The sequence below is a fragment of the Panthera onca genome, chromosome B2 (genome assembly GCF_046562875.1).
Source record: "Panthera onca isolate mPanOnc1 chromosome B2, mPanOnc1 haplotype 2, whole genome shotgun sequence".
NCBI classification, from domain to species: Eukaryota; Metazoa; Chordata; class Mammalia; order Carnivora; family Felidae; genus Panthera; species Panthera onca.
In genome coordinates this window covers 7,665,906-7,693,897 of record NC_138343.1, presented here as the reverse complement: position 1 = coordinate 7,693,897, position 27,992 = coordinate 7,665,906, and the positions used below count along the sequence as shown (strand labels likewise).

General features: G+C 46.4%; 1 protein-coding gene across 1 annotated transcript in view; it reads left to right on the top strand.

Moving 5' to 3' along the window:
• Positions 1–27,992, top strand: part of LOC132666666 (uncharacterized) — a 612,017-nt gene that overhangs the window by 100,126 nt on the left and 483,899 nt on the right. Inside the window, exon 4 of the mRNA XM_078446589.2 lies at positions 3,199–3,242. Coding sequence (XP_078302715.1) covers positions 3,199–3,242 — 44 coding nt within the window. The remainder of the gene's footprint in view (positions 1–3,198; positions 3,243–27,992) is intronic.

The window sequence follows — 27,992 nt, the reverse complement described above, 5'->3', positions numbered from 1 at the left end:
ACTCGGTTTTCTTATTTATAGAATAATGGGTATCATTAACTTATGACTGTCCTTACGTGCAGGTCACTTTAGGTCCTAAGGGTGAGGCAGGCTTCAGATCCCCATTTAGCAGATGGAGAAAGTGAGGCAGGGAGTAGGATTCAGTAATTTGCCCAAGGCTACCAGGCTGTTGAGGGGCAGAGGTGCAATTCAAGAGGAGGTCTACTAACTTGCTTCCATTCTGCCCTGAAGGTTGAGTCACCAGAGAGGAGGACGGCAGGGCATTTCAGGAGAAAAGACCACCTGCGCAGGCTTGGCCAGGCCGAAGGGCCCTGTGTACGTGAGGAACAGCAGGGGACGTCCGTGTGCCTGGGGCACTGTGCACCCCAGTGTTAGCAGCAGAAAGCAAGCCTGGGAACATGACCGGGCTTCCCCGATGTCTGGCTACAGGATCTGGTTTTCTTTTGGCTCACACAGAGATTTGGGTGCAGGGACGCAACATGATTGGAGGAACACATTTCAGGATGTTTATGACCATAAGACCTTCTTAGGCTTCTAAAGTACTTTTGTGGAGCTAAGCTTTTCAGTGTGGTGCCCAGAAACTGCCTTCTGTAGTGTCTCCTGCAGTCTGGCCCTTGAGAGGTCTCCTCCCAGGGCTTCTGTTCTAAGGAACCTCTGGCCCCCCCGGGCCCCTGTGCTGCCCTTCTGAGCATCAGCACTTTAAAAATCCCTGCTCGATTTTTGGGATTTTGAGAAGAAAACTCCTTTATCTTCCCCCCTTCTCTGCTGTTGCCTTGATTTTAACCTGTTTCCTGCTATTTCAAAACTTCTTCTATTCCATACGTGAATAATTAGGTCTCCTTTGGCTTTGCTAGGGAAAAATATACCATCATATTTCGATTAAAACAGTGTAATAACTCCACTAGAAAAGTACATGCCCGTTGCAGGATGAGTTTCTCCCTTTCCTTTTTATTCGCAGCATCCCGGGGTGGCCTACTGGAGAAAAAAAAAAAAAAATACCATTTGATTCTCCCTGGGTGGTCAGACAGGACTTGTAAAGAGTCTTGTTTGTTTTGTGTTGAGGCTTCAAAGGCACGCAGTCTTGCCTACATAAAGATGTACTAAGAAAATGGGGATTTTTTTGAAGTTGCTATGTATAAAGGGAAATTCAGAGCCACTGTTTTCCTTTAGAACTACAAGCTAATGTGATTAGAAGGTCCCTTTTCACCACGGATCTTTGTTGTTCCTGTGTCTGGTTAATACCTCCAGTCTTACGGGGAAATCTGTGCTTACAAAAACCATTTCCACCTGCTTTTTTTTTTTTTTTTTTTTTAAACCACACAACCACGTACTTTAATTCTTAAGCCCACCTTGATGGTGCGCATTTAGGCTTTCCAAACCGAGGAGATCCGAGCGTGTGCGCGCGGGAGCCGCTGAGGACGCCGCGTGGGTGTCTGCTCGCGTGGGTGTCTGCTCGTGAAACATCTTTCTGGCCACGTGCCCCGCACATTCCAATTAGCGAGGCCCTCCCGCTGTGGCATGGGAGAAGAGTTTGGATTGGGGTCAGGCCTGGCTAAGTGTGGGAGACTTTTTAATGCAGTCTTTGCAGAAGTCCCTCGTTAGCACCTCCAGGTCAGCGGGAACTCGGGCAAGCCGGTGTCGCCGGCACCGTTGATATTTTTCTGCGGCGCGAAGCGCGTGTCAGCCATTTTCCTTACCCAATCTCATGTTCTCCATTTCATAAAATTAATTGTACCTAATGGGGGAGGTTGATGGTGCTGAATTATTTTGAGCCTGGAGGGAGCAGAGAAGCTGGGTCCTACATCAGACCGCTCGCTGATCCATCTAATCGGTTGTCTTGCCGTCCGATGCAACGGACCAATGTGCATAGCCAATCATATGAATCCCTACATGGAGTGAAAAATGACCTTGAGCCCCGGAGAGCCAGACGGCTGCTTTATGTGGTGTGTTCACCCACTGAAGCTGTTTTAATGCCTTGGCCGAATAGGCATGTGGTCTGTTTCTAATCTCTAGAATATTATTTAAAAAAAAAAAAAAAAAAAAAAGGTAGCTGCTATGTGAAAGAGTTAAATCTTTCATGACTTGCCAGTAACTTTGCTTTTGGAACCAGGTGCTTAGAACATAAATAATTTGGGGGTGTAGCCTCTAAAAATTTTAAGGGAGTGAAAAAAAAAAACCCTCCAAGCTTCTTCCTTGTATCCAGACATAACCTGCTATTATAAGCTGTGCTGTTTTTTGTGTTTTTTTTAAAATGAAGAATATTAGAGAAAGGAAGATATAAGTTTTTTGGATAAAAAAATTAGACACGTTATAAGCCAATTTTGCGGGATGTGTTATCGGGCAATTATTTTTTTATCAAGTACGTTTTTAAAAAATTTTTTTAAAAGGGAAGTCTGGACACGGGAAGCAAACTTAACCCTTGATGTATATAAACTTGCACGCCTTTGTAAGTTCTGGAGTCAGAGTTCACTGCGGCTTTGATGTGACTCTACCAGCAACAGGATGGTGCTCCGTGAACCGCCCATGGTGTAGTGGGAAGAACTTCCTTCTGGGGTCAGCCAGCTCCCGGTTTTGATCTATGGCTCTGCTCCTGCTAGTCCTACGACCTTGGGCAAGTTACTGCATACTCTCAGTCCATCTCTCTCTCTCTGTCCATGGCCTTCTGTCACTCTTGAGACTAGCCTTACAAAAATGGTTTTAGAGGTTAAATGAAATAAGCTATAGAATAGGGCCTAGCACATATATTTGTGTCAGCTTTCTCTCTTTGCTTCTGACGACGTCCCAGAGCTAGTATTTTTTCACGTGTAGCAATGCACTGTTGGCTTTGGTAGTCATTATGGATCTCTACCTGCCTTCAGTTTTCAGATAATGAAGTCTAGCTCCAGAAAGGGGGAGTGATGTGCTTGCAGTGCCTTATAATAGGAGTAGCAGAGTGGGTGCTAAGACCAGGTTATTGGGTGCTTCTAGCTTTTATTCCACATAGAAAGAGGGCTTAGCCCTCCGTGGTGAGTGCCTGGCATGGAATGGTCCCCGAGCAGGTAAGTCCAACACCATTCTAACGTGTTTAATAAAGAATCAACTTCTCAAATGTTCCTCTAGCACCTTCAAGGTAGGCCAAGATGTGTACTGAAATGTCACTCTGCTGTGTCCTTCTGTTTACTCTTCCAACTTATGACTCAGTTTCCCTTTCTTTCCTAGCACTCTCAGGTGACTACAGAAGCGTTGGCACCCAGCATGCTCAGGTAAGAGACTTTTCGGATGAGGAAGTTTCCAGATAAAGGATCATAGCGATTCCCTTTGTGGTTACGGTTCTTTGTGCTTGCCCTTTCCTGGAAGATCCCAATGGCCGCCATTTCCCTGGTTGCTCTCCTTGGGTGTTTGTTTATTTTAGTTTCCTATATGTGCTGTTATTCTGTTATGTTTTCGGTTTTATTTTTACGTATTCATGCATGCACGTTGTAATGCTAGAAAACATGCACAAGAATGGTGAACCCTACCTTCAGGGTAAGGGTTTGCTCATGAGGAGAGAGTTTGGGTACAAGGCAGATGTCAACTATCTGTAGTGTTTTAAGAGCTTTTTCAATGTGTGGGCACCTGGGTGGCTCGGTGGGTGAAGCCTCTGACGCTTGGTTGTGGCTCAGGCCATGATCTCACGGTTTGTAAGATCAAGCCCCACATTAGGCTCCGTGCTGACAGTGTGGAACCTACTTGGGATTCTCTCTCTCTCAATCTCTTTCTCTTGCCCTTACCCTGCTTGCACATACTCTCTCTCTCAAAATAAACTTAAAAAACTTTTTCAGTGTATGTCTCTTAAAGGTAAGAACTCTTTGTTTTAAACATAGACATAATACTGTTTTCACACCCAGAACAGTAGTTAACAGTAATTCTTTTATGTCACATATCCAGCGTGTTCAGTATTCCCATTGTGCAGACAGATACTATAAAGACAAATCTTAGGGGTGTCACGTACAACATGATGACTGTAGTCACCACCGCTGTATGGTGTGTTTGAGAGTTGTTGGGAGAGTAGATCCCAAGAGTTCTCATCACAAGGAAAAAACATTTTTCCCTTCTTTTCCTTTTTTTTCTTTTTGTACCTGAGATGATGGATGGTAACTCATTTCACAGTATGTGAACATCACATCACTATGCTACATATCTTAAATGTAAGTAGTGCTGTATATTGATTACGTCTTAATAAAACTGGCGAAAAATTAAAAAAAACCCCACAAATCCCTGTTTGGTATCTCGTATGTTTGGAGGCCACACTTTGGGCTGGAGCAGTGGCTCCCAAGCGTGGTCCTGACATGAGCTGCACTCGCAGCACCTGGGAACTTTTCGAGACTATGTGAAATGCTGGACCCCACCCCAGAGGGACTGAACCACAGATCTGGGGGTGGGGTCATTCTCTAGGTGATGCGAATGCACGAGAAATACTGGTCTAAGGAAGACCACGATGGTATACTCTTTTCACACCCTGTTTGATGTTTGGTCTTTGTGTTTAACACAGCAGTATATCCCGAGATGCTGCAGATAACCCAAGATGGTGCACTTACACCTGGGTCTCTGTGATAGAAGAAGTCTATAGTTTGGTCTTTCGTCTCTGGCTCCAGGCCAGAGCTCCTAAAAGCCCTGTAACTTCCCAAACCTAATAGAAGCATCTTTTGTTTTAATATTTGGTTATTGTTCCCAGCCCTGGAAACCGCTCTGGAGCCGGAAGTTTTGTTATTCAAAACAAGCCCCTTTCAACCACACCTGAGCGTATGTTAATAAGGCGACTCGGGGAAGCCTCTAATTATGGGGGCTGGTTGCCAGGGGAACCACGAGTGTTTGGAGGGTTGGTACTTCCAGGCTCCGCCCCCTGACCTCCGGGGAGGCGAGAGGGGCTGGAGGTTGAGTTAAACACCAGGCGCCAATCATTTAGTTCCTTAAGCCTACCCTATAAGAAGGGGTTCGGAGCGCTCCTGGCTCGAACCCGCGGAGGTGCTCGGAGCTGGGGGGCGGGGCGGCGCCTTGGGCCTCTCGGCCGGCTGCTGCTGAACCGTAGCCTTCTTGGCACATTGGTCATCTGGTAAGTCAACTGTTTTCCTGAGTCCCGCGAGCTGTTCTAGGAAGTGAGGGAACTTGAGGAAGGAGTTTGGGGAACCCCCGATTCCTGCAGCTGGTGGGTCAGGGTTGCAGGTGGTGACTGGGGCTTGGAATTGGCGTTTGGAGGTGGGGGCGGTCCTGTGGGACGGGACCCTTGACGTGGGGGGCCCGTGCCAACTTGGGGCGGTCGGTGTCCGGATTGAATTAACCTCCGTACCCCCTGTCCCCGGCCAGGGAGCTTTGGAGAATTGCTTGGTGTGGAAAAACGTGCGCGTCTGCTGTCAGGAGTGGTGTGTGAGTAGAAGGAAGGGGGAGTTTTTGCTTCTGAATTCCCGCTTTGGAGTCCAGGCCTTTCGTTGCCTCCCGGGGCCTGGACCAAGCCCGCCTCCGTCTCTGGCCAGAGAGTGCAGCCTGCTCCCACATGGGGAAGCCGGCACGATGGCAGCCTCGGAGGCAGCAGGCAGCGGCCGGGACAGACTGAGCGACCTTAGAGGTAATCTCTTTGAGTATGTATGGTAGAGAGAGAAACCTCCTTTCTAAAAGAGTGCAGTTCTCTGGGGCTCAGGTCATGGTCTCGTGGTTTGTGAGTTCGAGCCCCACGTGGGGCTCTGTGGAGCCTGCTTCAGATTCTGTACGTCTCTCTCTCTCTCTCTCTCTCTCTCTCTCTCTGCCCCTCCCCATTCATGCTGTCTCTTTCAAAAATAAGTACAACATTAAGAAAACCCGCAGTTCTAAGGGCTGGGGTTCTCAACTGCGGGCCACACAGGGGAACCACCTGGGAGGCTTTTAAGAGGATGCTGGCCACCTGGCCTGACCTCCAGAAGCTCCAGTGTCCTTTGAGTTGGGAGTGGGTGGTGCGGAGGGGATGGGGTCGGTCTCAGCCTCAGCGACTGCATCGGCCTGGCCTAAAACCTCTCCAGGTGACGCCTTGTGGCGGGGATTCAGAACCAGTAATGGGTTTGGTTTGGGACTGAGGTAAGAAACCAGACGGAAATGCATTGCAAGAGTGTCCTTTCTGGGGGCTTACCTTTTAAATGAATAGGTGCTTTTCAAACTGTGCTGTTTTTTTGCCTTTTTAAGCTCATTTATTTTCAGCGGGAGAGCTTCAGCGGGGGAGGGGCAGAGAGAGAGAGAGAGAGAGAGACACACACACACACACACACGGAGAGTGAGAGAACCCCAAGCAAGCTCTTTGTTGCCAGCGGGGCTTGAACCTATGAATCATGAGATCACAGTGTTAGCGGAGATCAAGGGTTGGGTGCCTCCCCGACTGAGCCACCCAGGCGCCCCTCAAACTGTGGTTCTTAAGTTATGTTTTGTTTTCAGCCGAGGCCAGTTCTAGATAAGGAGATCGGACTATGGTTTGTCTGCTCCCCTGTAGGTGTCCTGTGGGGGGACGATGTGTGTTTCTGTGGCATGTGAGGGACCGCTGCCCTGTCACCTCTGCCAGCTCTCCCTCTCCCCTCTCGTAAGTAGAGATGGCTCCGGGAAAGGAACTCGGAGACCCTGGTGGCCTGCAGTGTGGGCCGTTTTAATGTTTCTGAGGCTATCAATGAGCCCAGAACCTTCCTCACAGTCCTGAAGTTACGGAAAGGAAAAATTGAGCTGGATTTGTTGGTTGAGTGTTGAAATATTCCATGGAAAAAGGGAAACAAGTTCTACCACGGATTTTTCTTGGCCGGATTTCTCGCCTTTCCCCCCAAGTTTCTGGCAACTGTGATTAGAAATTGACTTGCAGGATTTCTTCCCACTTGCTTCCCAAGACCTCCTTTGCTGGCTTGCTGCTGACTAGCAGTAGTTAATTTGCTATCTCTCACACGTGTTCTCCAAAAATCACAGAACTCAGAAATAAACAGCATGAACTTGGTCGGTCACATTTGAAGGATTAGCCAGATGTAAATCTGAGTTGCACTTGGGAGGTTTCCTGTGCCTCATTTAAAAATAAATAGAACTCTAGCTTTGAGTAGAAACAGATTTTTTTTTTTAAGTGAAATATCTTACTGGAAAACAAATTTTATTTTTCCAATAAAAAATATGGGAAGGAGGTAAGCTCTTCTTGACGCCCATGGTTATTTTATTTCCTGCCTTTTCTTTCTCCTTGCTGATGGCAGATGTGGCCGAAATAAGACCCAATTTCATTTTCCAAAATGGGGGAAAAAATCATTCAGGAATTTATTTATTCTTAATTGACAGCAGACGTTTAAAATCTGATTGGTTATGGTCGACTGTGCAACGTGCCTTTTAGGAAAATACACATTTATGTATCGCCTCAATTGTGCTGTGCTGATTCCTCAGCATAACAGCAGGTTGAGGTGTTGGCCTTGAGGATTTCTGATTCTTAGACCTTTAAAAAAAATTTTTTTTTCTAAGAGAAAAATGAAAGCTATTCATGTGATCACAATAGGAGTTATGTGATTAAAAAATATTTTCTGTTGGTATGCAAATTTGCTGCCAGAAATCCCAAATCTTCATATGCCACCTGTTTTTAATTCTAGCGAAACCTATAATCAGAATGAAATTAAAAAAAAAAAAATCTTCCCTCTGAAAAATCAGAAACCTGGGGCACCTGGGTGGCTCAGTCGGTTGAGCGTCCAACTTTGGCTCAGGTCATGATCTCGTGGTTAGTGAGTTCTAGCCCTGCATCCGGGTCTGTGCTGACAACCTGGAGCCTGCTTCTGATTCTGTGTCTCCTCTCTCTGCCCCTCCCCCACTCATGCTCTGTCTCTGTCTCTTTCAAAAATAAACATTAAAAAAATAAATTGAAATTTAAACCTGTCTTCATCCTTGCAGATCGTATTAAATGACATGAATACACCAAAGCCAAGAGGTTGACTTTATGAAGTAGACCTTATGTTTCATGCAGACACGTGAATTAAGTTACAGATCTGCTAGACCGTTCCCGTGAGCAGATTTTGATCATTTAGGTTTCTGGCAGTCCCCAAATAGAACAATTGTGGGTCCCATTACCTTCTGTATCCTGTGTATCACAAAAGTGACCATTTATAACCTGATGGAGGAAAACGTTCTGCTTTGTCAAAGCCACTACAACTTTCCAACCAACTGGTCCCGTCTTCCTGTCCCCGAAATCATTTTCTGTTGTTCAGTCCTGAGCTCAAACTTCTAATGTACATTCCCACTCTTTTCTAGGGACCAAGATCTGCCCGGTTAGCTTTTCAGTTTTGAAGAGTAATGGATGGTCAGGTGTGCAGCACAGTGACTTTGCAGAAGGGCTCCTTCTCGAAAGCTTCTGTCACTGAAGGGGTGTCAGGGATAAGGTAGTGATGGGCAAAGGGGTTTCTCTTCCTTACTTCCAGAGAGCTACACTCTCCTCAGAAGCTCCTTGGTGGGTAGGTACTATCAAATTTCAGGAAGTAAGGCTGCCAGGGAAAGGTAAAGAGAAAGAAAAGCCAAATTCCAGACGCAGGTAGTCCTATCCGTGTTCAGCTCCTGTCCGTAGGACCTCAGAAAGGGATCCTAAAGTGGGAGCAGCAGACCGCCGCCTCCTCCTCGGTTCCTATGATCGAGTTAAATGTGTTTGCACTTAAAAAGGGTAACAATGTTAGATCTTAATGGGATTAACCTAACTGAAGTTTATTAGGCGTTGCTTTGACAGTAAAGATTCTGGATGGCTCAAGTTCAATTTTGAGGTTGTAGCTTTGGATCCTGCCGTGTTTGCTCCCACTGCTCTGCCGAAGACAGCATCTGTGTCCTGCCAGATGTGTTCTGTGACTGGCACTTGGAATAGGAGTGGAGTTTGAATATTTTCCCCCTGTAATTTTGGGGGAAGATGAACTTTCATAGAAGGGGAAGTGTTTAGCTAAAGCGAAGAGGAGTTGTGTGTCTTTTTATTAGAGAATTAAGGCTGTATTTATAGTCCCTTAGGGTCTCTCTCTTAATTACCCAGCTACGCTGTTTCTCTAGCCCAAGTTCATTGACGACGACTGGCTTTGCTTTCGAACGTGTTGTAGGTACTGAATAACTTTTGTGGTAAAATGTAAAACTTCTCATTCTAGCTGCGTGGGATGTACAGTTGTGTGGTACTGGGTGCCACATGTTTGTACAACCATCCCCGTGATCCATCTGTACCGCTTGTCTTCCCAAACTGGAATTGACCCATTAAATGCTCACTCCCCTTTCTGCCTTCCCTTCAGGCCCTGGCAGTCACCATTCTACTTGTTTCTATGAATTTGGCTATTGGAGGTATTTGATCAATGCAATCCTGCAGTATTTCGTGTGTGTGTGTGTGTGTGTGTGTGTGTGTGTGTGTGTGTGTGAGAGAGAGAGAGAGAGAGAGAGAGAGAGAGAGAGAGAGAGAGACACTGGTTTATTTCATTTAGCATAATGTTCTCAAGGTTCACCCATGTTGTAGAATGTATCAGAATTTTAAGACCATTTTCCTTTGTATGCGTGGACCTTTTTATCGATCCATCCATTTATCAATAGCATGAATGGGTTTCTTCCACCCTTTGGCTTTGAATCATAGTGAATCTTGCTAGTAAGAACATGGATATGCAAATGTCTGCTTCAGAATCAATATTTTTGAATTGTTTCCCCATGAGAAATGTCTTTTTCCAATTAAGATACCCAAATACTTTGATACCCAAATTTGACACTGATTAGGTGCTTCCATATTGTTTTTAACAAAGCCTCTTATGTAGGCTAATGAGAATTAATGTGGGGTATGGGTTATGAAGGTCCCTAAAGGCCTAAGGGAACAGATAAACACATGGCACTGAAAATCCTTTTGGAACACACCTGACTAGACCTAACAGTCCACTTTCTCTAATAGTGACCCATTGGGATAAACTTTTCTTTAAAACAAGGTCTGACTTCTTATAAAAACCTGTGTTTTAGAATCTTCATTAAGAAATTTTGCATGATTTCCAAAATTAACATTCTTAATCAAATTTTTATTACAAAAATTTTTTTAATGTTTATTTTTGAGAGAGACTGCATGTGAGCATGGGAGGGGCAGAAGGAGAGGGAGACACAATACCACGCAGGCTCCGGGCTCTGCGCTGTCAGCACAGAACCTGATGTGGGGCTCGAACTCCCAAACCATGAGATTGTGACCTGAGCCGAAGTCAGATGCTTAACTGACTGAGCCACCCATGCACCCCATAACAATTAGTAAAGCAGGAAATAAGGATTTGGGGTGTGTGTGTCTCTAGAGAGTGAAGTTTATCTCTTGGAAAATAGTGTAACCGCACATACCAGTCAAAAATATACCTTCTCACATTTTTGGTGTTTTCAGTGTTTCTCCCAGAACAATCTTAAGGCGATGAGTCTTTCAGATAGCTTATTGTTAACTAGACAGAATCTCCTTGTAGCCAGTATTCATTGGGCATGTATCCTAGTCAAATTTTTAAAAAATGTAGGTGTATTTTTGAGACAGACTGAGTGCAAGTGGGGAAGGGGCAGAGAGAGGCAGGGAGGGAGACACAGAATCCGAAGCAGCCTCCAGACTGTGAGCTGTCAGCACAGAGCCTGACGCGGGGCTCGAACCCATGAACTGTGAGATCATGACCTGAGCTGAAGTTGGAAGCTTAACTGAGCCACCCAGGTGTCCCTGGCCCAAACCATATTTGTTAGGTTATGAGTTAGGATATGATTACTAGTTAATGTTTATTCAGTCCTTGGTATGGTAGGCTTTTCCTGAGCTCTTTATTTGTGCTGTGATTTAATCTTCCCTAATATCCTAATATTCCCTAATATCCTAATGTGTTTATACCAGGATAACCTGATTTCACAAAGAAGGAAAATCAGACGGGCGTCACTTGACCAAGGACGAAGTTAGGATTTGTCGGAGCCCAGACTTGGACATCTGACTTCAGACTGTGTATCTTTGCCACTATGCCATACTGACCTGGCACGTGAGCATTTATCTTTTTGAGGAGAACAGATCCTTTAAAGTCAGTTCTGTGTGCCTAGCTAGAAACCCATGCCATATTAAATGATCACTAAATATTTTAGAAGGTCAGCACCAAAGGACCAAGTTTTCTTCTGAACACCATGCCCTTTATTTCTCCTTTTAAACGCAAACACATTTCCTGGAGAAGGAAATTCAGAAAGGCTATGGTTAGGAATTTTAAAAAAGATATTTTTATAAAAGGTGTTACTACTGCTCTATGAATTTGTTTTGGAAAGAACTTACCGGAAGTATTAGGAATAAATGTCACTCAGAAATTTGGTATTGGTTTGTAAGGAATATCTACTTAGGTCCAGTTAAAATTGAGATCTTCTTGAGATACTGGTGTTCAGAAGTACTTATAGGTACTCATTCTAAAATAGCCAAGAATCATCATTTAGACCTGTTAGCAAGTGAATGGGTCCACTTAATGAGGTCCTATTTCTCTGAATGCTCATGGTGAGGATTAAAGAATCCTTTGTAGCTGAAGGAACATTCTATGAGCGAGAGTCATAGTTGCCAGGCATTTAGCTAGATGCTGGGGATTTAAAGACCATTAAGAAATAATGGTTAAGATCTGTGTAACTTAGTTTGAGATACAGAGGTAAGACAGAATTCCTCATCCTGTGAAGGAAAGAAGTTTGGAGAAAAGTTAACTAGGCAGGAGCCTGGTTTTTAAGGTTGAGTAGGAGGGTGAGAGGTGTGTGTGGTCTCCGAGGAAAAGTCCCATCCAAGGGTATTAAGGTAAGAAGCAGCATGCTGTGTTCTCCAAGTCCCCAAGTAAGGAGTTGATTAAAGGGTAAAACCATGGATTGTTGGCAGAAGATTTTGAAACTACCCTTTGAGTCTTGGCTTTATCCTTTTGTGGAGACCTCAGTGGCTTTGGCCTTTGTTTTGAGGATGAAAAATAATGTATGTAACAGTTCAGTAAAGAACCTGACCTGGAGGTTTCTACATTGATAGTATCATTTATTAGGTTACTTTGCTTTTCATGGTTTTTTTTTTTTTGTTTTTGGTTTTCTTTTGGTTTGTTTCATCTTGTTTTGAACAGTGCTACATTTGCATGGTTCAAACCCCACCTCCCCCCCCCCCCCCCCCCCCGCCCCCCGCAAATCTAAAAAGTTTCCATGTTTGGGCCTCATCAACCAAGTTCTTCCTTAAACCCCTATTTTTAGTTTCTTACATGGCCCTTCCATAGTCCCTTTCTGCTGCTCAAGAGGAAATAGGATTATCCATTCTATACTTCCTGCTCTTACAGGAAAGGTAGCATATTCTATGCATTGTGTGATGCCTTCCTGTTTTATACTTAACCAAACATATTAGACCTCTTTCCATACGTATTTAGAGGAAACTTCTTCATAGGTTGTTTTTAAAAATTTTTTTGCAAGTACTTTTTATTTGGGTGGTTGGATGTCGAAGAACTTAAAATAAGTACGGTTGTCATGTCCTTCTCACTCGGCTTCCCCCGGTCACAGTATCTTTTATAACCTTAGTATGTTGTCAAAACCAGGAAATTGACGTCGGTACAACACCATATATCAGACACCTTATTATTTGGGTTTTTTCAATTCCTTTATGCATTCTTTTTTTGGGGTAAGTGCATATGCCTGTGACCTTTCATCAAGCAACCATCCCCACCGTCAAGGTGCAGAACTGTTCCCTGACCATAAGGGGACTACATTCTGCCAATTTTTAATAGTGCCACCTTACTCCCCTTCCTCACCATTTGGACCTGCTGGTCAGCCCACACATCTTCTGTGTGCCTACTTGAAGAAAACACAGCTGTATGTTCTACCTTTCTTGGGAGTAAGAATCCTATTTTTTTTTTTTTAATTTTTTTTTTAACATTTATTTATTTTTGAGAGACGGAGAACGTGAGGAGGGGAGAGAGAGAGAGAGAGACAGAGACAGACAGACAGACAGACAGACACAGAATCCAAAGCAGGCTCCAGACTCTGAGCTGTTAGCACAGAGCCTGACCCGGGGCTCGAACCCACGAACTGCGAGACCATGAGCCGAAGTCGGACGCTCAACCGACTGAGCCACCCAGGTGCCCCAAGAATCCTATTTCGAGCATTTTTATTCCCCATTGGCCCGAGCACTTAATGGGTACTTAAGGAAGACTTGTGGAAATGCAGGAGTCAAGACCAGACCAAAGCCAAGCCAAACAGAAAATTCAGAGTTGAAAAACAGATGAGTCAGGATCATTTGCTTTATGAAATAACCAAGTTCAGATTTACTTAAATAGGAACTCCTCAATGTGAATTAAGTGATAATTTATCATTTCATTTAGGACTCCATTAAAAGTGCTAATGATCAGAAACAAAGCTTTTTAAAAAGCATCACTTTTCAGGGTATTTCCATTTTTATGCCCCTGCCCTTTTAAGGACTTCTGTCCTAGTGGGATGATAGGATTTATTATCCCTAGTTGAACAGAGCAGGAAACTGGCTAAGGGAGAGAAGAAAGCTAACCTTTAGGGAGTCTAAGATTGAGGCTGCCCGCAGTGTTGAACTGGACATCGCCCTTCTCATTTCACAGAAAAGAACGAAAGTGCTCAGGTCTTCAGTAACCTGCCTCTGGTTACTTGATATCAGACAAGGTTCCAAACATACAACCCTTGCTACCACTCCATAATGAATCCTTTTCTTGGGTTAAAAGTCAAAGAATGCAGGGGCGCCTGGTTGGCTCAGTCGGTTAAGCTTCTGACTTCAGCTCAGGTCGTGATCTCGCGGGTTTGTGAGTTCGAGCCCCACTGTGCTGACAGCTCAGAGCCTGGATCCTGCTTGGGATTCTGTGCCTCCCTCTCTCTGCCCCTCCCTCTCTCTGCCCCTCCCTCTCTCTGCCCCTCCCTCTCTCTGCCCCTCCCTCTCTCTGCCCCTCCCTCTCTCTGCCCCTCCCTCTCTCTGCCCCTCCCTCTCTCTGCCCCTCCCTCTCTCTGCCCCTCCCTCTCTCTGCCCCTCCCTCTCTCTGCCCCTCCCTCTCTCTGCCCCTCCCTCTCTCTGCCCCTCCCTCTCTCTGCCCCTCCCTCTCTCTGCCCCTCCCTCTCTCTGCCCCTCCCTCTCTCTGCCCCTCCCTCTCTCTGCCCCTCCCTCTCTCTGCCCCTCCCTCTCTCTGCCCCTCCCTCTCTCTGCCCCTCCCTCTCTCTGCCCCTCCCTCTCTCTGCCCCTCCCTCTCTCTGCCCCTCCCTCTCTCTGCCCCTCCCTCTCTCTGCCCCTCCCTCTCTCTGCCCCTCCCTCTCTCTGCCCCTCCCTCTCTCTGCCCCTCCCTCTCTCTGCCCCTCCCTCTCTCTGCCCCTCCCTCTCTCTGCCCCTCCCTCTCTCTGCCCCTCCCTCTCTCTGCCCCTCCCTCTCTCTGCCCCTCCCTCTCTCTGCCCCTCCCTCTCTCTGCCCCTCCCTCTCTCTGCCCCTCCCTCTCTCTGCCCCTCCCTCTCTCTGCCCCTCCCTCTCTCTGCCCCTCCCTCTCTCTGCCCCTCCCTCTCTCTGCCCCTCCCTCTCTCTGCCCCTCCCTCTCTCTGCCCCTCCCTCTCTCTGCCCCTCCCTCTCTCTGCCCCTCCCTCTCTCTGCCCCTCCCTCTCTCTGCCCCTCCCTCTCTCTGCCCCTCCCTCTCTCTGCCCCTCCCTCTCTCTGCCCCTCCCTCTCTCTGCCCCTCCCTCTCTCTGCCCCTCCCTCTCTCTCTCTCTCTCTCTCTCTCTCTCTCTCTCTCAAAACCTAAATATTAAAAAACAAAGTCAAAGAATGCCTTTTTTTTAAGTGATGGTAGGAGTAGTGTTTGAGTACATTATTTATGGAAGATCTATACTGTACTAATTCATGAAAACGGCTAAGAGCTTTGGAGTTAGGCAGTCTTCTGTCCAAATCCCAACTCGGCTGTCCTCTAGCTTTGTTGCTGGTGGACTTCATGCACTCTCCTTTAAAATGGAGACTCTGGGGACGCCTGGGTGGCGTAGTCGGTTAAGCGTCCGACTTCAGCCAGGTCACGATCTCGCGGTCCGTGAGTTCGAGCCCCGCGTCAGGCTCTGGGCTGATGGCTCAGAGCCTGGAGCCTGTTTCCAATTCTGTGTCTCCCTCTCTGTCTGCCCCTCCCCCGTTCATGCTCTGTCTCTCTCTGTCCCAAAAATAAATAAAAAACGTTGAAAAAAAAAATTAAAAAAAAAAAAATGGAGACTCTGGTGATGGTTCTGTATTGTCAAAGGTTGCCGTCCCCCCCACCCCCCAAGGTATTTTTAAAAATCAGTGAATGCACAGATTTTTCCTAGAAACAAATCATTTCTATTGGTAGTATAGGGACATACTATCCCTGTGGTTGAGATCTTCCTAAGGTTCTGGCAACATGTATCTATTGATCTATCCGTGGACCTAGTCATTACCTGAGAAGTAGGTAGAAAGGCAGGTGGCTCATGTGGGTGTATGTGTGGTGGTGGGGTGGGGGGGTGAGGGCGCTCCTCGTATACAGCTTTTGTGCTGACAAAAACTGCGTGCAATCCCCAGCATTACTATTGCAGTCACCTCCCTGGGATTGTTGCGGGAATGTGCTCGGCTCTGTTCAGCTGGGGTGTGTGTGTGTGTGTGTGTGTGTGTGTGTTGAGGGGGAGACCGTGGAGGGATTTGTGAGCAGCATTTGTATCCCAGTGGCTGACTGTGGAGCGCTCTTGCCTGTGTTACAGATTGCTAGGAAATTGGATAGATCTCCTGAGAGATTCCATCCCACACCTTCCCTCAGGACCAGGCTGTGACCCAAGTGAGAGGCAGGGGGGTGGAGTGGGGAGGGGGGCGCCACCGCAGGGGAGCGAGCTGGCCCTCTGTCCAGTGTGTGTGATGTCTTCCATACTTGGGGCACTTTGCACAGCTGCAGGGAGTCGACTTGGCACACGGTGGAAGATGTACTCCTGTCCCCTTGAGAGCCTCTGTGCTTCTCGAAAGAACAAAGGAGAGCTTGCCTGGCAGTTCTCATTACAAGTCTACATGGTGCGGTCAGATGCTGTATTAGGTGGAAATCAGGTGGGATGGAACACTGGTTTCTCAACTCGACGTGCATATTCGAAAGTGGTTTTTTTCTTAATCTTGTCTGTGCTTTTTCCTGTAGGGCTGGGGGTTAAGACCCACTGGGCTAAAGAGAAAACTCCGTGACAAAATGACAAAAGGGCCAGACAAGATCCTGCTTTACGTTGGCCGCGTGGGTCCCCACAGTTCCCAGTGAGGCCGTTGATCCTGGGAGTTGGCTGCAGCTTGTCCCTTCTGACTGTGGGGTCCACTGGGCAGCGTCCTGTTGATGGCTCTACCCACCCAGCCTGTGTGTCCTGTGGTGTACGGCACAACCACCCCACCTGTCTCTGGAGGGAGGAGCATGCTGTTTGCCTACTTACCCTTGGAATTGTGATTTAAAGCCTCGACCCTCAGGCTTTAAACAGAAATGTATGGTGCCTTCTAGGAGTATTGTGTTTGAATCTTAATAATTTATCTCTTTCATATAAGAGATAACTGCAGGGCAGACAAACATTCCGAGAAAAGCCTGTGTTTCACATTTACTACAAATAAGTCATTCCTGCTCTTGAGCTCTCAGAAGTCATAATTTGGAAATCCTTCTTTTCCTGTGAAAACCGGAAAACTGTCTCCCCCTTCCCCTCCGCCCCCCCCCCCCCCCACGTCCTTTTGATAGGAGCTGTAATAAAAGTTCCCATAGGCAAAAGCGTCTGATCTGATGTGGTGGCTGTCTTTCTAGGGAAGTCCTGGCAAATGCATTGCTGCCTTTTTTTTTTTTTTCTTTTTGGAAATTGGTGTCTTTTATTCCTGGAGTTTCATGCCCAAGTATGATGTCACTCACATGTCTTTGGTACCTCCCAAGTCCCTTTGCAAATGGACACTACAGAAGAAACAAAAATTGGTTGAGTGCATAAAGTGTATTTCAGGAACCCCGAAAAGGGTTTGTTTCAGAGGCACTGAATGCCTAAGTATTAGCTGACACTTCTTGTCCTGCTTCAAAATTAAATGTCTTTCTGATCACATGTTTTGCATAGTGTGACATATTTGTCCTCTTTTAAATGCATAGGAATTGGCAAGAGTCTAATTTCACTGGTAGGTTTGCTGAAGCATTATCACCAGGCAGGCAGAATGATTGATGAGTGCTTTTCAGGGAGGGAAATGCTGCCAGCTTGGTTTGTATGTTGTCTTACCTGGAGTTGAGCCCCTTAATTTTCTATTTCCGTTAAGAATAATCCCTTTTCATGCTTGTAGCCATAATCACACTGTAAGAGACTTAAAAATTGTCATTTCCCAGCAGTATTTTTCAGGGTAAGCATCTTTAAGATGGTGCTCCTTTTTCTCCTAACTCCTGTGAGAGCTATCCTGGCGGTGAGCTTTCCCAGTGTTGTCAGTACTAAGTCAGGGCACATTGTGGTCAAGTGGAGAAGCTAAGGGGTAACCGAGGGAACCCCAACACTCCGTCTGAAATGGCAGCAGTAGGCGAGGTGGACGTCGACAGTTAAAATGGTGCCTGACGGGACTTGGATGGTTTCGGTTAACGTGGAATCTAGTGAGGCGGTATCCCCTTGGGCTCCTCCCCTGTACTGCTTTCGTGTTTTCCTATCCTCTGACCTACAAGTACTCCAGGGGCACTTAGCCGTTCTTGAAGGACCTACGTGTCTCTGGACAGGCCAGAGATGGAGACAGGCAGGACCGTCCTAGATAATTACTTCCAAGCCTGTTGTGCAAAACGGCCAGGAGGCTAGAGGCCCACTCTCTATCTGGAAAGTGCAAACGTGGAGCTCTGTTACTTTTACAGACCGGAAACTCTATTAGAACGTGGTAAATTCTTCAGTCACTCTTGAGGTGTGGAGCAGATCCCTTGCGGTCCTTGAACATAGTGAACTTTGTAAGTGGAGAACTTCTGTTACCATCTCCCCTTTGTCTCCTGAAGTACTTTGGCATAATCTTCACGGAACTGTCTTTTTCTGGGCTTAGGATATAAATTGTTGCATTAGGTCCTTCCCCATTCAATACCAGGTACTCCAGGAGTTGGCTGCCTTCGGGAGAGTGTGCGATTGCTCAATTGATTAATTGTTTGGTTGTTGGAGTTTGGATTTATAGTTCCTGCAGAGACTTTAAGTGGTTTGTGGTCAGTGGGAGTGAATCACTATTCTAAATGAGCAAGAATATTGACTTTAAATAGAGGTTTCTGATTGGCTGCCTCTGACTCCTACAGCTATGTCCGCTTGAGAAAAAGATGAGAAAAAGATGAATCAGAAGTATTTTTATTGATGGATCTAATCCAATGGATAAGCAGTATTCGACTACAGCTATGTCCACTTGAGAAAAAGATGAATCAGAAGTATTTTTATTGATGGAGCCAATCCAATGGATAAGCAGTATTCGACATTCCAAATAGTAAACTTGTGGCCCTTAGCACTTGAAGGCTACGTGACTGCAATTGTATAGAAAGACGTGGAAACACATGGTCCTCACAGACAGCAAACAGAATTCCTATTATGGTGATAAATACTCTTGCTTGGTTGGAAGTAATTCCTTACAGGTGATGGAGATGAGCGAATGCTGAGCCACACCAAGGGCAGGGAGAGGAGAGGGCTCCCTAAGCATTGTGTGGGTACATTTCCTGTTTACCACAGCTTGGTTCAGTTGTACCGTCAGAACCAACGAAATGAACTGATTTTTTTCCTAGAGTGGTCTATTTGACGAGCCCTCCGTCAGTTCTTAAATCCCCACTGCGGAGGCTTTAGGTTAGGAAATGACAGTTCATGACAGCTGGGCATTTCCAGCTCTTCCTTGGCCCTCTCCAGTTCCTATCCTCCACTTACGCTCAGATAGTCCTGGAAATGCTGGAGAGTCTGAGGAAAGAATCAGGTTTCCAAATGACATTGCACTGATAGGGAATTAAGAGTTGGCTTAATTAAATTCTACCTTTTTATTTTCTCTTAACTTGAAGAAAACCAGGTATGTGTGGGAGTTGTAAATGAATGGTGTGATGTAAATTGTAGCAAAGGTATGTGACACCTGTTGGAGACTAGATAGACTTTAGAAATAGAATTTTTGTACTAACGTGGAAGTTTATTGTTTTTACTTGGCTAGAACTGTAAATTTTTATTTTGGCATGTTTTGCCTTTTAAAGCAATCCAACTTTTTTAGTTTTGTAGAATTCAGATGGGCCTAAAGGCAACTAATGTGAGTTAGGTTAGATTGAACTTCCTTTTAGAGGTGGGTGAAGACTTTGAATTCTTGCCCAAGATGTGCCAACTCCTCACCATTATACAATCTGATGGGCAACATGTTAGGACACTGGCCTTAAGTGAATGCTGTCTAAATTGGGATTTTTCTTCTTCTGAGAAAATAGTTACCTGTGACCTTCTCATCAATTCCCCTTCTTGGTCACAGTTCAGTCACTTAAGAAGGGTCTGAGGGGCGCCTGAGTGGCTCAGTTGGTTAAGTGGCCGACTTCGGCTCAGGTCATGATCTCGTGGTCTGTGAGTTCGAGCCCCGCGTCAGGCTCTGTGCTGACAGCTCAGAGCCTGGAGCCTGTTTCAGATTCTGTGTCTCCCTCTCTCTCTGACCCTCCCCCGTTCATGCTCTGTCTCTCTCTGTCTCAAAAATAAACGTTAAAAAAAAAAAGGGTCTGAGAGGCTTCTTAGAAGTTCAGGGGTGCCTGGGTGGCTCAGTCGGTTCAGTGTCCGACTTTGGCTTAGGTCATGATCTCGTGGCTCAGGAGTTCGAGCCCCACGTCGGGCTTTGTGCTAACAGCTCAGAACCTGGAGCCTGCTTCAGATTCTGTGTTTAAAAAAGTTAAAAAAAAAAAAAAAATTCATATGCATGTACTGTCTTCAATACTGAACCATTTCACAACAAGAATGTAAGTTTGGAAGCTAAAAGACCATTCATTCCACAGGCATTACAATCAGGGCAGAAAAAGAATCAGTTGACCAGAAAGGACTAAAAGAATCATCAAGAACTTTAAAAAAAAAAAAAAAAAAAAAAAAAAAAGGCCAGCTGGGGACCCAGGAGCAATTTGGGGTTATGTTGATCCTCTGGGCCTGGCAGAGACTCTGGGCACCAGAGTTCACACAGCTGGATCAAGGTCTCACCCTGTAGTTTCTCTTTCCACTTGGACAGAAATGGAGGTGTTGGGCCTATAATCTGGTCCTTGCCCAAACCCAAGCGAGTGTTGTGCAGTCTTTCTGTTTTGAACACATTTGTCCTCATTTTCCCTTTTCTCTGCTTGCCCACTCGAAGGGGAAAAAATGATCAGAGGTACTCCTGGGTGGAGCCTCTCTTTGATTGCAGTGCCCCCAGGGTTTTCCAGGCTAGCAAGTGAGAGCTGTGGGGCTGGCCCAGTCGGGGCGGCCGGTGCTGCCTTCTCGGGTTCCCTTCCGGCCTTCCCACCCCAGAGGGGAGAGGGAAGCCCAGTTGGTGAGCTCAGGAGGGCAGGCCGGTTGGGGAGCGGCGGCTTGTTGACCGCAGCTGTGTCTCTTTCGTTGGGGAGGCCTTCCAGCATCTTGGAAGGTGTGGGATGAAAAATCTCTCCCTTCGTCATGCGTTACTGGTGCTTGTTGTCCCCTGTGCCTCAACTTGGACGTGCAGGGGCGTGGGGTGGGGAGGGGAGGAGGCGGAGGTCTCTTGGGCTCCCTCTGAATGGGAGTCAGCGTCCAAGGAAACGGTCACCTTTTGGCCTGTGTCGTCCTCCCCGGGTGAGTGGGAACGAACCTTGGTTACTTGTGTGGGAGTTGAGGGGCTGAGCCAGCTCCATTCGGCAGGACTTGCCTTTGGAGGAATGGCTTTTCCTGAGTCTCTGCTGGGGGTGTGGAGGAGGCAGCAGGAGGTTTCTGGAGCTGCAGTTTATTGAGAAAACAGCTGCCCCACTCCCTTTGCCTCCCTCCCGCCCTCTCTCTGCGGCAGGATGTGAGTATGCTGTAAACTTTGGCAGGGGTGAAGCATGGTAATACTTTTCTGAAACAGGAACTGAGTTTTTGGCATGGAGCTGCCAGGTTAAAGCTTGGGAGGGGGGCTGGGGAGAAGGCTACGTAAAATTTGATCTAGTCATTCGAGAAAGGATTCTTACTCATCCCCGAAAAAGTCCGAGTTCAGTGGGTCAGTCCCAAAGTGCAGAGCTGAGATCGGGAGCTGGACTGGACGATGTCGGCACATGCTGGGACCCAAAGGCGTGCCTGCAGTCCATCCTTCATTTTCCTAACCTCTCCAACCAACGGAATACACCATTGGAAAGGACAGTAAATGCTTCTCAGCGGACAAGTTTAGGACCTCGGGTTTTGACCTAGAGCACTTGACAGGATTGAAGGAAGCAGGGGAGGGCGGGACACCATTGGCCAGAAGTGTGCAAATCAGGAGCTTGGGGCTGATTTAGAACCTGGAGATCTAAGAAGCAGCTGTTGGATGGTGTGAACTTTTGCACATGGGATTTCAAGAGGCTAATTCTCCTTGGAAATCTGTTGGCAAAGTGGTTCTTTCCTGGCTGTCGCCGCCTCCTCCTTTGGAGGCCTGTTTTCACTGAGTGTGAGCGTTCTGTGCCAAACGTAGCAATGACCTTCTGGCGCCTGGAGCGGCCACACAGCCTGACCCAGAGGGGGCTGGGGTGGGCAGGACTGGATGAGGAGGGAGGGTCTCTTTAAGCCCCACTGGCTCTGGGGTCGGTCCCAAACCTCAGACTTGGAGTTGAGGAACAGGAGGGAAAGGGGGATGTTCCAGAAGGTTTCTCCTGCCTCCCTCTGATGAATGCAAGCCTGGCCCCCTCCTTCCTCCTGCTTTCCTTCTGGTCTCTTGGGTACCCCCACCCCTGTTGAGTCCAAACTTGCTTGCTTGTCTCACAAATGGTGAGAATCCATTTTTCAGGGAGACTCTTTGGGAATGTATGTAGAGTTCACTAATGGTCTATGCCTTAGGGTATGGTTAACACATTCCTCCCTCCCCACCCCTTCCTTTTCTTGCCCTCTTCCCTTCCTTCACAATTGTTTTTCTTTCTGTACTCTGACTTGTGTTTACTTTTACAGTGGAATTACTAAACTAAACATACTTCGACATGTTTGAGAAAGTGAAGCTCCTCTCTTAAAAACAGCATGATGACGAGTCTGGGATCCATGAGAAATTGTAGAATTCAAAAGGCCAAAGTTAACATCCATTATTAAGCAACTGATGATGAAGTTCTTGAAATGATGAAGATTGCAGAATTGACATTTTCTTACTCTGCACTTCTTAAGGGATGCACATCTTCTATACCTCAAAGATGCACAGGTCTGTCTTATTCAGGCACATGAAATTCCTGCAAAAAGAGCTTTTAAAAGTAAAATGACAAGTTCCCTTTCATGTGCCAATAGAGAAATAGGTATGTAAGTGAAAGCTTGAGAAAATCCTAAGTACTGAAATTGCTTATATCTCGTCTTCAATTTACACTTAAGGTTAACTTGAAAAGAATTATTTGGAGAGAATAAGAGAGGGAGGGGCAGAGAGGGAGAGAGAATCCCAAGCAGGCTCCGAATTTTCAGTGCAGGGCTTCATCCCATGGTCTTGGGATCATGACCTGAGCCAAAATCAAGAGCCGGATGCTTAACCCACTGAGCCACCCAGGTTCCACTTAACTTGAAATTTTAAGTAGAACATAAAAATTGAACCCTATAAAATACAAAAGGGAATAGACCAGTATATATCTAGTATTCATGTAAAAGTACGCTAAAATTGTTTTTTGGTATTTTTGAGAGTGTGAATGGGGGATGGGCGGAAGGAGGGAGGGAGAGAGAGACCCAGAATCTGAAGCAGGCTCCAGACTGAGCTGTCAGCACGGAGCCCAACGCAGGGGCTCGAACTCATGGACCGTGCGATCGTGACCTGAGCCGAAGTCGGACGCTTAACTGAGCCACCCCGGTGCCCCAAAAGTGCACTTCCTAATGCAACGAAGGAAGCCTCCTGGAACGTTGACCAGCAGTAGAGATTCCGAATGTGTTCTGTCTATCTTCACATGTTTTCAGCTCTTCGCAGTGAACTAGCATATCTTTTGTGACTGGAGCCTCACTTGTGGCAGCACACTCATGTGAGTACATAGGCGCTTGGCTTTCTCTCTGTGTGTGGTCTGATGCAGTTCACGTAAGAATGGTAAAAGCTCAAAGTGAAATCTATTCGTGTTTGCAAGGCTTTCAGTCTTCCGTGTAACCCCTACCACTTGGGGTAAGCCTGGGTGGGTGACAGACCCTCGGAGCTCCAGCAAGGAAATAGAACAGGGCTCGCTGTCCGCGGTGGGTTCCTGTCTTTCTGTCTCTTCAGTGCATGTGTGTGTGTATGTGTGTGCACGCGCGCGCACACGCGGCTTCAAGGACACGTCCTTTACACATCCTGTTGCTGGTTTTCCCCCCTGGGATCTCTCCCTCCTCGTTGGTTCTGTGCATCCTCTCCCTCCCACCATGGAGATGATCCCTGAATTACTTTATTGAAGATGACTCATCATCGGGAACAATAGGTCACCATTAAAGTTAATAGTGCTTTCTAAGGACTCTGGGGTGGCAATAAAATTTGCAAGGAGGCACGGAGCAATTGGAACTTGCAGCACAGTGTTTTAATTGTGCGGGGATGTCTGTCCTTTGCTATGCTATGTTTTTACAATTGCTTGGGAACTGCTGAGATTTTTCTTCCCCGAGATAGTACTCGGTAGAAGGCACACTCCTAGTCAGCGGTGACCTGGGATTATTGGCTCCAGAATCTGCAGCCTGAGGGACCAAGCTGTCCCTGACACGTGGCATGTTCTCAAAATGGCTCGCTTTCCAGATTGTGGTGAGGGGACACATGAACCGGAGGTAGCACTACGTAGGATAGCGAATTGAACGCGTTCCATTATTGATACACTTCAGCCTTCCATTCATCCCCTCTACATACCATGTAAGGGAAGTGAAGACTACTTGGGTTCTCCCTATCCTCCCCTTTTTAAATTCTTAAAGTACACATGTTAGAAATCAGAATCTTAATGGGGTGTCTGGTTGGCTCAGTCTGTTAAGCGTCCGACTTCAGCTCAGGTCGAACTTGGCATCTTTGAGTTCGAGCCCTGTGTTGGGCTCTGTGCTGACAGCTCAGAGCCTGGAACCTGCTTCAGATTGAGTGTCTCCCTTTCTCTGTGCTCCCTTCTCCTCAAAATAAATGAACGTTAAAAACATAAGAGAATCCTTCCCGTGTGTGTGTGTGTGTGTGTGTGTGTGTGTGTGTGTGTGTGTGTGTGTGTTGTTTTTTTCTTTTTAAGACTCTGATTTCGGTTTTCCCAGTTTCCAAAAGGTGGAGTGTGGGGCAGTTTCTAGGGTGTCCTGTTTTCACCAGTAACATGGTGGTAGTATAACAGGTCAAGCATAGGTTTCTGTCTCTTGCCGGGAGCTGCGCTTCACCTTTCTTGGTTCCATCCCCTGCAGCCTGCCCTGTCCCTAAGTCCATCAAATGGCACACATTTGAGTTTATTCCCTACATATAAGGCCATTCACCTTGAGTAATGCTTGAGGCTAAAACTCTGTAACAGGGGACATCTCCATTATACCCAAAGGATAATTGGTGAATGTTCTAGATTAAATGACATCCTAGGTAGAACCTACACTACTTGGTACCTAGAAGGGAATTTTAAATGCTAAGTTGGTAAGTAGATGAATCCTGTAGGTAACTTCGACTGAAACAGAAGCAGCTGATTTGGGCCGGTGAATCTTGGAGTCACTTGGCTTCATTCTGTAGATTGTTGGTGGCCTATGCACATTAGATACATAATGTGTTTTATTTGGAAGGGAGCTGCATAATACTATGTATCTGCAATGAAAATACCAAATGAGAGACATGGAGACTGACAGGGAGGAATCCTTGGTTATCTCTGGGAATTCTCAGGGAGAAACACGACTTGGAGATTCCAAGAACACGGCCCCCTCCTACTAAAAAGAAGTAGAACCTGGAGGTGGTGGGAGGTACACACTGTGGAATCAAACTTCCTAAGCCCAAACCTTGGCCTTGTGTGCCTTGGCTGCCCCATCTGTACGATGGGGACCCCTCGCTGAGTCGTAATGGCTCTACAGGCAGTCCAGGATACCCCATGCCAGACTGAACTTGGGGATCAGAGCTGGCCTGCCAAGCCGGAGGAAGACCACAGACTATGCCTCAACCCCAGTTCTGGTTTTGTTACCATCTGTCTTGGGCATCTGAACTTCTTGGCCTTCAGTGACTTCTTTTGGGGGGTAAACTGATGGTGCTTTGTGATCCTTTAAACTTCTATGACCCAAACCCTAGGTCTGGCTCTGTACAGGCGAAGGCACTCCTTGTGATGACCTCCAGTGTCTGAAGATGAGGTCGTGCCACTTCTGTAAGCCGATGACCCACTGTCTGCTCTAACAGCCCTGTGGAATGAATGAGATGGTACGGGGTGCCAGGGGAATCTTCACTGTGTTGATTAAGTGCTTGGCCCTAACGGCCACCATTAACCACTTAGACGGTGGTGGGTGGTAAACTCACTTCCTTAGTTCCCAGTCTCCCTCTTCTTTCTTAGAGCATACCCATGTGATTTTATTACTTGAGAAAAGCAGAGCTTTCTAGAGGGAAAACAATTGATTGTGACATTAAACAACACACTCCAGATGGCTATTTGTGCTTGTTATACAGCTTGAAAACTTAACCCCTTCCCTGATCATTCTAGTCCTGGCTGGGGCACTCAAAGCCCCCACCCCGCACCCCATACTCCTTCAGGTCAGACTTCGGAACATGAACACCAGTGTTGGTGGGTTTGGAATAGGTTTGCGTCCTCAAGGAGGGCAGAGAACCAAGCTCATTCTACCCACTTTGGGAGTCTGGGGGGCCGCCTGTAGCAATGTACCTTTTGTTCGGGCTGTTGGAGCTACACTCAGTTCCTAGGGAAGTCACTATTTGTAAGCACACAGAAAAACTAACTTTGTGTCTGAGTTGCTTGCCGTTCAACGTTGTCCTGTAATACCTTGCCAGTGACCAGATGAACATAGGTCGGGGAGGACTTCCTCACCTCCAAAACTCCATCCACTTCTTTCCATACGAGATTTAAAAAACTTAGCTAACTGAAAATTGTGGTTTTGGGGAAGGAATTACAATGACCTGGATGACGTTCACAGTCTTGTTTGAATCAACTCTTTATGTGAGGGTTGGTTTCCCTTTAGGAAAGATCCTAAAATATTTTTTTTTTCCCTTAGAATTTGTTTCTTCAGTATCTTAGAATAGTGACTTGTGCATAGGTGATGTTCAGTGACTGGGTGGAGTGAATTAATAAATGAACACCTTTCCTAAATCTTGTCTCTGCCTCTCTTTTATATCCTTTGCTGTCACTGTAGTTCTTGAAAATCTACAATCTGGTGAATCTACTTGCTGTTTTTGTACACAAAATGTGTTTTCACTTGGTCACCTGGCACAAATTCTTTCCTCTGCCTGTGTTGCCTCCCCCACGCCCCCATCCAGTAGTTGATAAGTGCTGTTAGTTGACCTCAAAAGCTAAATCTTCCCAAATGACTTCATGAGTAGTCTTATCCACCTCTGGTCTCTACTGCTTACCTCTACCATCGATAGATGCTAGACACGCAGAAGCCTGGGTTTATCCTTAGATAATAAGTGTACTTTTACGTGACGGGAGAACGGGGAGTGTACAAGGTGAGGGCGTGCATTAGAAAGGCCAGCTCATCGTCTCTGGACGGAACACCCCTGGACCAACAGATTAAAGTAATGGATGCTGTGTTGCTGGCCATCCAGCATGGCTGCCATTTATGGCCTCACATGTATCTGAGATGAAGCTTATTTCAAGATGACTCTCTGACAGTCTTCCTCTCTGCTCTGATACCGGTCATTAAGAGATTAGGTTTCTTGAAATATCAGCATTTGTTGGCCCCCTGGCTGAATAAAGCTCTCTAGCTTGAGGAGGAAGGGATTTCTGAATAGATTTTCAGCGGCGAAGAAATGCTGAGTTTTAAAAATAAACATTCCTCGAGCAAGGCAGTCTTCTGCCTACTGTGAACAGGCATACACCTTTCAAAAACTTAATTGCAGTCAAGGGCATTTAGAGTTGTCTGTAGACAGGGAGGAGGGTGTGGGGGAGGGAGAGACTGTTCTCCTGGTTGGTAACCATCACACAATATTTGGGCCATTTCTTACCGCATATAAACCTTTTATTTGGAAGGAATCAACTCAAATTGCTTTGAGACTTTGCTTTTTGGATCAATGTTCCTAAGACCAATGGTTGCAGGATTCCTCATTAATAAAGCTATGCTCTGGCCTGTTCAATGGAGTGGTAGATTGCATGAAATCGGGATTTGGTACTGTAGCGCCTACTATGCTATCCAGAGAGGGAACGAAAGGAGGCGGAGGCTTCAAAGTGGTAGTAACCTCTAGAAGCAAACTCTGTGAAAATAACTACTATGAAAAGGGCAGGATGTGATTCCTTATGTTCTCCCGGGTGGGCTCTAGGGCTGTTAGCACCTTAAAATGGTGAAGTTGGTTTTGTTTGGTAGATTAAAAAAAAAAATACCATGAATGGGTTTTCTTGGGGCTTTATTAGAAAATACCCTGAAACGGGAACTTTTTTGATGGACAAAAGGGAAAATTAGGGCAAAGCTTGGCATCTCCGAATCTATTTGCCTGATGAGCGAATTGGGTACTATTTCTTGTACCTAGATAGCATACCATGTGATCAAATGATTTGGCTAGTTCTGAGAGCCAGAGATAGATTTTCTGTCTGGTTATATTTGCAACGTTCTGGGGCTTGCGGTAGCCGTAGAAACTCATTACAAGTGGCAGGCAAGCATAGTAGGAACTGCAACTGTAGCTCTTCGGTTTGAGCAGGAAAATAGGGAAAGGACACTTGGCCCTTGAGTAGGAGTTGCGCATGCCCACATCCGTGTGCCTGGGTTCCTTTGTTAGCACCTATTTTCGTGTTATTCCCAACCAGTACTTTGTAGACAAGTGCGTTTACAACTCCTCTTTATCTGCTCTCTCTTCCTCGACCTTCACGTGGGAGAGTGCTCTT